This window comes from Xenopus laevis, chromosome 8L (assembly GCF_017654675.1).
Source record: "Xenopus laevis strain J_2021 chromosome 8L, Xenopus_laevis_v10.1, whole genome shotgun sequence".
In the NCBI taxonomy this organism is placed as follows: Eukaryota; Metazoa; Chordata; class Amphibia; order Anura; family Pipidae; genus Xenopus; species Xenopus laevis.
Window position 1 is genome coordinate 107,032,613 of NC_054385.1, and position 14,665 is coordinate 107,047,277.

Below are 14,665 nucleotides of genomic sequence, written 5' to 3' on the forward strand. Positions count from 1 at the left end.
GCACTGGAGGTCGCGGGCAATGGCAGCAGGAATGCTGTATTCAAACAAGCGGGTCCCCTACATTTAGAAGTAGGCGTAGTTCCTACACACCCGAAAGGCGAGGGGCGGGGTTTTCTGAAAGTGACCGCCCACTTGGCGTGGCTCTCGGCTGCAGCGGGCTGGTGGCAGGGAGTGCGGGTGCGGTTTGGGTAGCGGGATGCTGAGATCAAGGCGGCCTGGTGAGTACTGGGGTGAGTACTGGGGTGAGTACTGGGGGTACACATATGGCGGCAGGTTCGGTTCAGAGGGAAGATTTTCTTCCTCCAAAGGCTCCGATTCATTGAGTTGTAACAAAACTGAAGCAGAACCTGCTGGAACGGACTAGAACCAGATCACTCATATCCATTGGCTCAGACTTTTCATTTAACAAAGTTTTGGGAAGAGAGGGGGGAAGTTTTTACTTTTGCACTCGCCACTTCCTGTTCATTCTGTGTGTTTCTGCTTTCGGGTGTTATACATCATCCCCTCAACAACAAAAGGTAAACAATATCATTACAATGATCAGCACCTGAATATGAAATCAGTCACCAGTCTAAAGTTGTAAGAGAATTAATAACAACACATTGATACGTCATTTCATTTCAAACTCCACAAATGAATTGCATTTGTCCATTTTGGGGCTAGCAGTGTAGTTATGTACTCCTGTGAGCCTATTGAGTTGATTTTACTGAAGTAAACTTAAACATTCACTTGGGGCTGCGTTACGTAGCCAGTGGGTGAGCTAAAGTAGGAGCAGTATGGGTCAGAAATTGATCCTCGCAACCTTTGGGACAGCCCCATGCCAGCAAGTGTTATTAGCATGGCAATGGAAGCTTTAGTGTCTCTGTGGAACAGTGATCCCCAACCAGTGGCTCGTGAGCAACATGTTAAGGTGGCCATACACGGGCCGATAAAAGCTGCCAACAGACCTAGTCAGCAGCTTATTGGCCCGTGTATGGGGCCCCCCAACGGGCTTCCCCGATCGAGATCGGATGGGACTAAAAATCCCGTTGGATCGCGGCTGCATCTGTTCGTTGATGCGGTCCTGCAATCTGACCGCCTGTAAAGCCACCATTAGGATCCGATCGTTGGGCACTAGGGCCCACGATCGGATCAGCCCGATATTGCCCACCTCAAGGTGGGCATATCGGGGAGAGATCCGCTCGTTTGGCGACATTGCCAAACGAGCGGATCTCTCCGTGTATGGCCACCTTTACTCTCCAACCCCTTGGATGTTGCTCCCAGTGGCCTCACACCAAGTTCTTATTTTTCAATTACTGATTTGGAGGCAAATTTTTGTTGCATAAAAACTGCATGTACTGCCAAGCTGTGTAGGTTGACAGTCCACATAGGGGCTGCCAAATGGCCAATCACAGACCTTATTTGGCACCCCATGAACATTTTTCATACTTGTGTTGCTCCCCAGCTCCTTTTACATCTGAATGTCGCCGGTTCGAAAGGTTGGGTATCCCTGCTGTAGAGACTTTTTGTGGTTTTTTTTGAGGCTCTGAAGTTGTAGTTTGAAATTTGGCATGTTGTCCTCTGAGGGACGTATTGATGAGATTGCTGGTGGAAGCTCTATGTGTAGTGTAAAATGATGTACTCAGCAGAGTCTGTAGGGTTGCGGCTTTAATTGGGGTCTGAAATACATATATTTGTATTCCTTGAGCTCTACAAACTTCCTGTGCTGTTCATTGTGCATCTGGCCATATATAGTGTTTTCCGTACAAGAGATTGGACACTTGCTATTCCGTTTACAGCTTTCATACCCCTTCAGACTGTAAAATGTGTCACGGTAGTGGTAAAAGAAAAGTGGGAAGGTAGTGACATTCTAGTGGTTTGTCCTTTTTACCTTTACCCCACAGCAAGTTCTATAGTTTTGTATACAAATAATTCTCATGGCATGTACACAGAGTTTGATGCTCACCTTCAGTTGTCAAGAAGGCTCTAATGTGAGCTGAAAGTTAAACAATAAATCCTTTTTTATTTTTCATGAAGACATGGGAGTGCTGGACTTTGTACTATATTATTCCATAGCACCCAGGCAGCTGTTTTTTTTCATGTGCACTTACCTTGGTGTGTATATATATATATATATATATATATATATATGTAGTCCCGCAGTACCAGCACTCCGATCTTTAAACTGGTTCGTGGTGCACGATCAAATACACGATATATAGAACAAGAAGGATCAGCACTCACTGTACTGATGTAAATAAATAAAAGCAAATTTTTCTTCACATCATAATCCGACGTTTCGGTCCCACCAGGTACATAAATACTTGGGGGCAATTTGATGTGATCAGATTTATTTTTGGCTGCTGCTGACACAGATAAAGATTGGGGGCAATATGATGGCTGCTGGAGGGCTGTATGATGAATGGCTGCTGAGCTTGCTTGCAACAGGTACAGGGGGCAGTAATATAAATGAAAAAGTGTTGTACACTTTCTTGCTCTCTTTATTTAAAATATTTACCATAATGGTAAGGAGGGAAATGGTAATGCAGGACAGGGGGGCACTGATTGAAGCTCTTGCCTGTGGTGCTGAACTACCTTGTGCCTGCCCTGGCAAGGATGTCCCTCATATGTGAAAAAAGCTAAGTCATAAGACATACCCATAAATCCAAATGCCTCCTCTTCCCCTGTGTATAATACAGTACCCCAGTATATGATTAAACACCTTAGGGGCCACTAACAATAATTTTCAAATGCTAACAAACCCCCAGAACAAATACCAAAGTATGACACACACAGGGAGCATAGGGAAGGCAGAACAGAGCAGGAGACAGGAATCAGGACCAGTCTAATATGTACTACATACAGTGACACAGTGCTGGTGCGCCATTAGCATTTTGTATAAAGTGTGAACAGGTGAACAATGTGGGCAGTTTCAGTCTGGGTCTCAGTAGTGAACAGTACAGGGCTGTGGGGGTGTGAACAATAGAGGTGTCACAAGTGTGAACAATACAGGGGGATCACAGGTGTGAACAATACAGGGGATTAGTCTGAATTTGTGTTTTAGACAATGCAGGGGCCAGTTAATCTCTGTAGTGATACTTTTTAAATCTTACATATGGTAAGCAGACACAGCAGGCAGACTTTGATTTGGAGGGCCACATGAGGGGGGGTCTGTAAGGCTGGGTGCTTTTACTTTTTGGCTAGTGTCACATCAGGCAGTCTCATCAGCCTGCAGGTAAACGGAGGCAGAGAAACTGCGCCTGCTCTCCTAACTGCTTTGTGATGTGCCTGTGCCCCCATAGCCGTTGTGTCAGCCCAGGTCTGATACGATTGTATTTTAGTCGCCAAAATGCATACGCAAGCGATTTTGCTCCTAAACCCACTCCATGTGACTGTGCCTGGGCAGCAGGCACATAGAGAGTTTAAAGGACCAGTCTTTTTTTTTTTTTTTTTAAAAATATTAGTTTTTTTTGTAACTAAAAAAAAACCACCAATAAAGTTTTAACTTTTAAACCTCAAAGCTTTTATTAAGAAATTACTTACCGATTCTCTGCATGAGCTCCTCTTCAGAAACGGCGACAGGGCAACAATCCATCGTGCGTGGCTCGATTTCTCCTCCCTAGCTATCTGCTATAGAAGGCAGGGAGGAGAAATCGAGCGCCGCACAATGGATCATCGCCCTGTCGCCGTTTCTGAAGAGGAGTGCATGCAGAAAATCGGTAAGCAATTTCTTAATAAAAGCATTGCAATTTAAAAGTTAAAAACTGTCTTGGTGTTTTTTTTTTCATTGCAAAGAAACAAATTTAAAAAAAATAAAATAAATTATGTTACAGGTCCTTTAACCACAGACCAAGAATCTGCCTGTTGTGACACTAGCCTGAATGCTCTTTTAATAGTTCTTTATTCTAGTCATATTTGAAACTAAACCTCCTGCCTTCTAGATGAAGTACAGGCCTCAGAACAGATTGCCTCCATACGATTGAAAAGGTGGCCATAGATGTTACAATTACGACCTTCCAGTAACCATTGGTCGTGGGAAAGATTATTTATTTTCTTTAGCTATGTTAAGACCTGAAACGTCCGATATGCAAGTAAAACTAACAGAATTTTACCTCTGTCTGATGATTCAGCATCAACATTTTGCTGATGTTCGGACGCCATGGCACGCTGAGTGCTTTCACTGCCACTGAACACACTGGGAGAATAGCAGAGATCAAAAAAAATCTGTTTTCCTTTGCCCTTGTACATAAATATGTGTATTAGGGATGCACCAGATCCCGGATGCAGTTCAGCTGAATCTGATCCTTTTACTGCAGGATTTGACCGAATACCAGTGCCCAAAATAGCCAATTCTGATCCCTTAAAATCACATGATCAAGGAAATTACAAAATTAAATTAAATTATATATATATATATATATATATATATATATATATATATATATATATATAGAAAGAAGATCAGCACTCACTGTAGTTTTGGTGAATTCGTGTTGATTTATTTGTCAAAAATCACATCTTATGTGATTTTTGACAAATAAATCAACACGAATTCACCAAAACTACAGTGAGTGCTGATCTTCTTTCCATATACATGAACCACATTTGGATCGAGCACCACTGGCTTTACTTTTTGGTTTGTGTGCGGGCACTGTGGGACTTCATATATATATATATATATATATATATATATATATAAATAAAATACACAAAAGCCATGAATATCTTGTAAATTATATCCTTCTAAACGGTGAGTACTAATGTCATCAGTTATAAACGGTGAGTTCTCATGTCATTTCTGTCACATGACTCACTGAAACTTGTCTATTATAATAAATAAAGTATCCCCAGTTGCAAAATATGAGGATATTAGAAGTTACCTCGGAGTTCCATGACCTGTATAAAAACACTCGACCTTCGGCCTCGTGTTTTTATATGGTCATGAAACTCCTCAGTAACTTATAATAAATATCCTTATATTTTACAAGAGGGGGTAATTTATTCTCTCTCTCTCTCTCTCTCTCTCTCTCTCTCTCTCTCTCTCTCTCTCTCTCTCTCTCTCTCTCTCTCTCTCTATATATAGATTATATATATATATAATCTATCAGCATTTCATAGTGTCCATTTGATATTAAGTTTTCTCTAGTTACCTGTAGCCTGTGGCATTGACTTATTTTCAGTCATAGAGTTTCATATCTGAAGTTATCATGTGAAATTGTGTATTTTGGCTCTTGGAGTATTAAACCTCCGGCAGCTGGCTGGGCCTAGTTGCGTCATAATGGAGTTAAGTATTACAGAATGTCAGATGGCTGGGAAGGGTGACAAATTTCCATTGCTCTTGGTTCTTGTTTGTGAGACTCCAGGCTAAGTCGCTTGCTGGGGTGTAATCATGGCAACAGCAGACTCACCAGCTACTGGGGGCTCGGGAGTATAGACAGAAAGCCTGGCTGATGTGCAAGTTGTGTGGAAAGCACATTATCTCCCGGGGGATTGAGGGAACCCAAATGTTTTTTTTTTGGCACAGGAAACTGTTAATTCCAGTTCCTGCTCCAGTCAGAGTTTGTCCTATCGTTGTGGCATGTAGAGAACTTGAAAAGAATGTCACCATTTTGCTCTGCAGCAGAGGATTCTGGGATTTATTCCACTTGGTATGTTATCTAAGGGAATCTCTCTGTGTGTGTATATACAAAACAAACAGGAAAGAGTGAATGCTGGCCGATATAGTAAGGTGAAAGTAATCCATTATTTATTGCACCAAAGTCTTGGTGACATGATGACAAACTCCAGATTTTTACTTTATAGTAAAAACGGTATTATTAAATGAATATTTACCAGATTTGACTTTTATTTTTAATACCCAATGAGTCCAGCAATTGATCCTGGTGGGTTTTCTACATACAAGGATTGTGTGCCCATAGCAAGCATGCATTTATGAGCGCCAAAACACCAGCAGGGACATCAGCAGCCATTAAATTGCTCATCTCTCGGGCAGATTATTACAGGTATGGGACCTGTTATCCAGAATGCTTGGGACCTGGGGTTTTTTGGATAAAGGATCTTTCTGTTATTTGGATCTTCATACCATAAGTCTACTAGAAAATTATTTAAACATTAAATAAACCCAAAAGGCTGTTTTTTTCAGCAAGGATTAATTATATATAAGTTTGGAACAAGTACAAGGTACTGATTAAGAATTCAAATTATTTGGATAAAATGGAGTCTATTGGAGATGGCCTTTCTGTAATTTGGAGCTTTCTGGATAACAGGTTTCAGGATAATAGATCCCATACCTTTACTATATTATTTTGTCTGGGAACTTCATGTCTTTGATACCTCACTCAATATCTTACAGCCGATCCATACATTTTGCAACTACACACATCTCTAACCTCAACCCACACACAAACCTAGATATTCTGAGCCTCAGCCCTATCATACCAAGCCATTCCACATGATATACATGATTATTCTTCTCTAGCTGAGTGTGAGGGTCTTAACTGACCTGAAATGCATGGTTATCTTGGGCTGGGTAAGTGTGAGGTTCTTAACTGAGATTTGGTTGTTTACAGAACATTTCAATGTATTGGTTGAAAGTTTTTTATTAATTTCTAAACCATCTAGAATAGCACAAAAATAGCACAATGTATACGGAGGATCATTCGATTTTTTTAACTTCGCTAAGCTATTCCATAGTTCCAGGGAGTTGTTGTGGATCACCAACTTTGGGCTTTTTACAAGACACCCCCATTAACTTACAATTCCCTCAGGGCAGTGACTTTGTCACTTCAATGTATTGCTAACCTTCCAACATTATTAGGTGCTGTTCTGAAGTAACTCAAGAGGCCAGTGGATCTATTAAATGACATGTCTAGGATTTTTTATGCAGATTATAAGATTCCTACTCCCTGTCCATCAGAAATAAAGTGCTGCTCCTGCGGGCCAGTGAATAGGCATGTGTTTAAAGACAGCCAGCATCAATCCAGAGTGATCTGATTATCATGCCATTAGCCGGTGTGCTTGGCACTGTCATTGTGCCGCCCCGATACATCTGCGGAAGCACCCAGCTTTCTGAGATTGGCACTACTACAGACTCTTGCAGCCGCAGTGGTATTCTTACAGCCAGCAGGCACCCTTTTGTTTGTTACATAACAATGTTATTAGTCTCTCAAAATAATAGTGTTGTGATAAGAAGAGAGCTCATTCTTTGCTTTCTTACATAGTTATTTACATGACAATTTGTATTCTTTTCAGTCCCAATGGATTTGTTCAACTAATCAGATTGTTGTTATGGCAGAGTCTAGATAGATTGCTGTCTTTTATCCATTCAAGCATTTACTGCCTGCTTGCAGTTTATCAGTATGTTGTTGTAGACATCCTTGGATTGTTGCAGATGCCTGGAGTCGGTATTTAACCCTTTTAATCTTGCCAATATCTTCCATAGTGTCTTATTTCTTATTTGTGTCTTTAAGTTACCCATTTGGATTAGAAGCTCTACAGGGCAAGGTACTCCATCCTCTTATCTCCTTGACACTAAACTCTTGTAATCTTTATGTAACTACTGTACTTTGTATTTACTTGCATTGCATTTAATACTTCTTTGTATTTGTTATTGTATTGACCACCTTGTTTGTAATACTACTAATTTATTGTTCTGCTGTACAGTGCTTCATTCTCAAGTAGCGCTTTATACATACATACATACATATGACTTGATAGCAAAACACAGCCCCTTAGACCCCTTATTCAGGGCCCATGATTTCTATACAAAAGATTCTTTGACTATGCTGTCATTTTTTTTAGACCATAAGACACTTTTTCATTAATAATCTTCTTTAAAAAAATGCCTTTGCTTTGTGAAACATTTGGACTGCTGCAAATAAAACACATTACTTTGTGATCTTGTTTAATTACAGGAAAATGCCCTTATTTCCATGATTACACTGGTTAGCCGCAAGCATTGCATTTTGCTTAATCTACTGCGGGCAAAGGATCTTGTGTGCCAGCACCTTTTATAGTGGTCCCTACAATACAATTGATCAGCTTTTATCAACTAGATAGCTTTAATGCAGGACAGGGGTGCACTACTCTTATTATGATCCCTGTCTTTATACTGTATGAGTATTACACCCCTGTTGGATCTCAGCATACCCCCTGTGCTTTGTTTTTTTTCTTGTGAAAAATGGTCGTAACAACGATTGGCTGAAGTTCAAGCTAATCCCAATGCGACTCTGTGCTGCCAGTTTGGAAGTCTCATCTGTTAAACCTAAACATTGTTAAGGAAGCAATGCGGATCTCTGCCTGACTAAATAAACAAAACATTTGTCAACAACAATCACAATAATACAGAAGGAATTCTGGGAAGGAAGCCCCAGGATTGCTCCTAAATTTTCTCTTGACATGGAATACACTCAAGGCTGAGTTTTACAGCACAATCAGGTCCTTATTGGGGCTCATCGGTGCAGTGCAGGGTTTTTGGATCAGCATGTGTAGAACCAAGGAAATACATCCTGTTGTATCGTAGACCTTATTGACTGGTTGATGTGGTCCTCGCTCCGACATCTTCAATTCCCGCTGTTATAATCCGTTAATTTGGCCCACCATGGTCCCTCGTATGGTATCTGTCCGTTCCTGATTGGCCAGTGTATGGACAACATCAGTCTTGGTTTCTATGTGGCTGTTGTTTTCTAATTGTACCTCCAACTGCTTGTTGTTAGGGGCAGGAGAACATAATAGAAGTTGATCAGTGACTTTTACCACTGAATTGTTAGAGATACAAGTATGGGATGTGTTATTCAGAAACCTGTTATCCAGAAAGCTCTGAATTAGGGAAATTCCATCTCCCATAGACTCCATTTTATCCGAATAATCCAATTTTTTAAAAAGTGATTTCCTTTTTCTCTGTAATAATGAAACAGTACCTTGTACTTTATCCAAACTATGATATGATTAATCCTTATTGGAGGCAAAACCAGCTTATTGGGTTTAACGAATGCATAAATGACTTTCCAGTAGACTTAGGGGCAGGTTTTTCAAGGGTCAAATTGAAAATTGTAATTTTGAAATTCATTTTCGGTTCGATTTGAGATTTTAAAAAAAACTCCCATGAACTCTAAATCAGACCCTTAGAATTCACAGAGATTCAAAAATTAGATTTTTTTTTTTTAATAAATTGCAGTTGGTCGAACTTTAAAAAAACTCCCATGAATTCTAAATTAGACCCTTGATATATATGCCCCTAAATGTAGGGAGTAGGAAATTACGGAAAGATCCGTTTTTTCTGGATGAAAATCCCAGGTCCCAAGCATTCTGGATAACAGGTCCCATACCTGTAGTAGAATCTAGAGTCCTTGGCATTTGTGTCTTCTTATCCACATATTGTGTAGCAGTTTCCAGAAGTCATAGGGATACATATGTTTCATATGAAGTAACTATGTTTCATCTGGATCTGTGTGGATCCACACACACAAGTTACTAAAAGCTATTGGGGACCAGTGCCCCCCTATAAGTTAAAAAAAAAGCATTGGTACCAGGGCCCCCTTTACAAGTTAAAAAAAAAATTGGGGCCCCAAAGAATATTTTTTTTAAAAAAAACATTGACACCATGGCCCCCGTTACATGTTAAAAAAAAATTGGGGCCCCAAAGAATATTTTTAAAAAAAACATTGGTGGCAGGGGCCTATTGAGTATTAAAATAATACATTTGTGGCCAAGGGATTAAAAAAAATAAAAAAACACACATTGGTGTTCAGAGAAATTGAACTCATGGCTTCAGGACTTCAACTTCGCCTCCTTTCATGACTTTGGGTCTTTTCGCCGCTTCAGGACTTCAATTTCAGCTGTTTTCGTGACTTTGGGTCTTTTGGGTGCTTCAGGACTTCAATTTCGGCTGTTTTCGTGACTTCGGTTCTTTTCGCCGCTTCGGGATTTCGGCTTTGGCTTTTTTGGCACTTCCGCAATCCGACTTCAATTTCGGCTGTTTTCGTGACTTCGGGTCTTTTTGCCACTTCAGGACTTCAATTTCAGCTGTTTTCGTGACTTTGGGTCTTTTCGCCGCTTCAGGACTTAAATTTTGGCTGTTTTCATGACTTCGAGTCTTTTCGCTGCTTCAGGGCTTCAATTTCGGCTGTATTTGTGACTTCGGGTCTTTTTGGCACTTCAGGACTTCAATTTTGGCTGTTTTCGTGACTTCCGGTCTTTTTGCTGCTTCGGGACTTCAGCTTCGGCTATTTCAGTGGCTTCGGGTCTTTTTGCCGCTTTGGGGCTTTGGCTTTTTCAGCACTTCCGCATTTCGGCTGTACGGGACTTCGGAAGGAGGCGGCACGGCATCGGCGCTGTCAAGGGGGGCCTGGCTCTTTTGAAAAGTTCAGCATTGTCGGGCCCCCCTTCAGGCCGCGCCCTGTAACACTTGTACCCCCTGATGGCGGTCCTGGACATCACTGACAAATATGTGCCTGTTGCTGTTGGCTATTGGGAATTTTAAAGATGAGACAAGCAATATAGCAGTTCCCATTGATGCCTAGAAGGAATGATCTGTGTGCACATTGAGCTCTCAGCTGATGCGTTACCCCTTAAATATTTAGCGGAAAATAAATGCAACATGAAGCCAGAAGAATAATAGGAAATATATCCCTACATTCCTGTCTGACTTTTGTTTTGAGTTGGATAGGCACTGGCTTTCTTGTTCGGGCAGGCTTGGTGCCTAGATGGGATCCAGAAGTATACAGTTTTATGACTGAAATGAAACCACTTTAAGCAGGCTGTGCTATTCTTTCTTCACATAAATGCTTATGAGGGTGTTTGGGGTGAGGGGATCACAAAGTTGGAAATATTTACTGAATATCATTTGTAAGTAGATTTTAGATTTGATTTTTTTTTCATTCCAGAAATTATCAGAATAAATGTCAGTATGATGTTGACTGTCTCCTTCTTAATGGAGTGGGTTGGTACATTCTGTGCAGTTTGAAACAGGTATTTAGCATTTACCTTTGGTTAGTGACTTGATACTCCCTTTCCCACTTGGAAGAGTTTCCTGTATCCAGCCCTCGCTACAGCTCTGTCGCTGCTCTCTTTTCCATATATGGCCGCTTAGCCAGGATATTTTAGTCAGTTCTAATTGTTTTATCCTTAGGATGCTCCCTTGGGGGAAATGTGTGTTTATTTTGCAGGAAGGCTTAATTGATGTGTTCCATTTGATTATATTTACAAAAACACATTAGTGCTGGGTTAAACACATTAGTAAATAGTAGTTTTCATGTAGATAAACACGCAGGCTCCCATAAAATCACACTATTAAGCAGGGCTGCTTTATACTTTTTGTGTCGAGAATTGCACATGCTAAATGCTCTCTGCCCGACACTTTCATGGTATCAGTCCCTGAAATAAAGAGTTAATGGAATTCCAATAAGCAATCTGCAGACACCAACCCACTCCAGCAGCCATGGGAACACAAACTGATCACTTTTCAAAGTAAATGTTATTTTTTTCTCATGGGTATGGGGAAAACCTTATTGACACAGGAAATGAGTAACCATATTCATTTCCAGCTTTCTGCCAGAGAACTTTTCTATTTTTATAGTGGGAGAAGGGTGAGTAAATATAGGACAATTTTCCTTTAACCAGCATTTGGGGTCAGTTCTTTGTGTGTGATAGGGTGAATGCTTAACAGCTTACATGACCGAGCTTTGCAAAACATATAGGTACTTCTGTGCCATAAATGACAAGGGTGTAGGCTACTGTCACCAGAATATATTCCTATTATAGCTGGTGAGGTTGCCAGACGAGTGGATCTTTTACTGATATGCCCACTTTAAGGTGAGAAAGATAAGATCGTTTGGCACATATGTCAAAGATAATTGTTGCTGTTCCAGTAGTTGAATTGAGGACCGTAGCAGACAGAAGCATGCCTCATTCTGATGGGAAAATCAAACCTGGTCAAGTTTGGCCAGATATCGGTCGGGAGAGCTCGTCGGATGGCCCCATAAAATTGGCAGATAAGTTGCCGAATTGGTAAAGGGCCAAAATCTGCAGCTTAATTGTGCGATAGCAGAAGGCTTGGATATCAGTTGGCTCGTCGATTGGGCTGGTTGTATAATTTTAATTGGGCACCTTTGAAAGCACCCGATAATCAGCCAGAGCCGGGCCAGGCAGTCTAGAGAGGAGAGAGGGTTCCGGACAAGGGGTAGGCAAGCGGCAGAGAAGGTACGTGCCTGGTGCCCCTCAGCTTTGCTCCCTAGGCATGTGCCTACTCAGCCTACCCCTAGTTCTGGCCCTGTTATCGGCCATTGTTAGTGCTGAATTAATAGGTAGAATTATATTGTTTCTACCTGTATATCTGGCAATTCAGCTCTACACGTGTATATTGAAAATATAACACTCCTGGAAAGATCATAAGTGTATGGCCACCTTAAAGTGATACTGACACTAAAAAACTACTTTTTAAAATATGAGTGTATACTATAAGTAACCTATAGGTCATGTTGATTGTTTTTTGCTGAGAGCTTTGTTTTTGTAAGTAATTGTTAGTTTAAGTTGCTAAACCTGACTGTTTTGCCAACCTGACTGTCAGTCAAAGTTTCTAATGCTAACGGAGTCCTGCTGCACAAATATGGCATCTCCCTCATACAGGAACATGGGGCATCAGACAAGTAATGTAAAAGCATTGTGCAAATACTTTATGACAAATTTATAAGTAGCGGCAATATTATGATAGATGGAAAAAAGAGTTTAATTTCTGGTGTCAGTATATCTTTAAGGAAAGCATTTAGATTGCCATGATTCCTGAGCATTCCTGTGCATATACTTGATTGGGAAAAAAATTGCTCCAATTAAATAAATATGAGCTTCATTATAGGCCAATTAAGATATAGAGGAATGTCATGAAATTCCAGTTGTATGTATGTATGTATAACTTTATAAAGGGATACAAGGATACGCAGTGCCGTACAATCTTACAATGTATAAGTACGCACAGGGAGGGCAAGTATTACAATAAATACAAAAGTAGAAATGGTATGAGACACAGTAGGAAGGAGGTTGCCCCTGTCAGATTCAGATGACCATATTTATTGTGAGGGGCTCACATGGACATATTTTTTCTGGTTATATAGCTATGCTATATAAAGGAATGCTAAACTCTTTATTTGTGAGAGGAATTGTCTCATTTATGTCTCCAGTTACGATCTTTTCACTTCATCCTTATCTGGAGCACTGGTCTAAAGGTGGCCATACACAGCCAGATTAAAGCTGCCGATATCGGTCCTTTAGACTGATGGGGTCTGTGTGGGGTCTCCTGACAGTTCCTACTGATCGATATCAGGCCAAAAATCAACCAGATATCAATCGTGCAAGTTTGATTTTTTATTCTGAAATCCAGGACCGCATTGGCTAGTTGATGCGGTCCTGCGACCTGTCTGTGCCCATTCGCAGTATTGTAATCCGATAGTTTGGCCCCAGGTCCGAACGTTCGGATTCAAACGATATCGTCCAGCCTTTAGTGGGCATTTCGGGTTAAGATTCGATCGTTTGGCGACCTCGCCAAGCAAACGGATCTTATTGTGTATGGCCATCTTAAGGCAACCGTTTTGATAGGTTATCTCCACTTTTGTCCCAGCTGCTGGCAAGGGTCCTGGAGTATTGGGCAGTAGGGTCTCAGTGTTGTGGTTTTCAGCTGCTTCTTTTTAGTGCTGACATGCTGAGACACAGTAGCCTGGCCCTTAACATTCTGAAGATGAGATAATGATCACATTTCAATAAGCTATATCTGCTTCTTTAAGCTTTATTTCCACTAGCTGACTGCTAAATACCCCACTTTATTCTTTCCGCCCCAGTGCTTTTAATAAAGCATAGCTTGTCTTCTATGTACAAAGCTGACTTTCAAGTTAGTCATTTCTATAAATGCTTGTAATTGTCGTACTTTAGCTTTTTCTTTTGTGCCCATTTATTAAAGGCAAACTAACACAAAGCAAAGCACAAATGCTACGTGGGGACCCTAGACAGTTCCAGCTTATAGGGAGGGATATGGCATCGGGCCTTTACATATCCAGTTGGTAGACTATACACAGGCAAGCCTATGGGTTCTCACAGGTCCTGTAGTGCTTCAACATACAAATATCTTTCTAGTCGAGGCATGGCATCTGTTCTCTGTAATCTAGGCATCAAGATAGCACTGGTATACAGCACTACCATCTCCCTTTATGTCCAATTGAACAGAGTCCTTCATTTGTGACTGGTTTGCTATATCTTTGTAATAAGACAGCACCTTGTACTTGATGGTAACTTTATGTAAACACACAAAGGGGAACCAAACCCCTTACCTGCCCATTGGAATGATTTTTGACTAGATACAGGTTGGACAGGTCATCGTACACATACACAGGCTAGTATGCTGCTGACATTTTCAATAAATATTTTAAAGACACGTCGCCTTATTCTGCATTTTTCGTTGTCATCTTAGACCTGATGGGCCTCATCCTGCAGCTGAAACACAGCCCAGTGGTTGGTGACTCTGTGTGCCGCAGTCACAGCTGTCTTTCAGCACGGAAAGGGTTAAACAGAGTTTCACTAAAGGGAATGAAAGGGCACCTAAACAATCATTTCTTTTACATTGTAGAATCTGGTGCACTTTGTGCTGACTTCACAATGCTCTCTGTATCCAGCCTCTAGAATAGCAGCATTATTGTAACCCAGC

General features: G+C 40.9%; 1 protein-coding gene across 9 annotated transcripts in view; it reads left to right on the plus strand.

Moving 5' to 3' along the window:
- The window catches only part of plekhg3.L (pleckstrin homology and RhoGEF domain containing G3 L homeolog), an 82,357-nt gene continuing 67,692 nt past the window's right edge, over window positions 1-14,665 (plus strand). For 3 of the 9 annotated variants that reach the window (XM_041573364.1, XM_041573367.1, XM_041573369.1), the window contains exon 1: window positions 4-218. Coding sequence is in view for 1 of the 9 variants with exons in the window: in XM_041573369.1 (XP_041429303.1) it covers window positions 197-218 (22 nt within the window). In the remaining 8 variants the exon portion in view is untranslated. Of the gene's footprint in view, window positions 231-10,862; window positions 10,948-14,665 lie in introns of all 9 variants that reach the window. The other 6 variants (XM_018231210.2, XM_018231216.2, XM_018231217.2 and 3 more) reach the window with 4 other exon arrangements.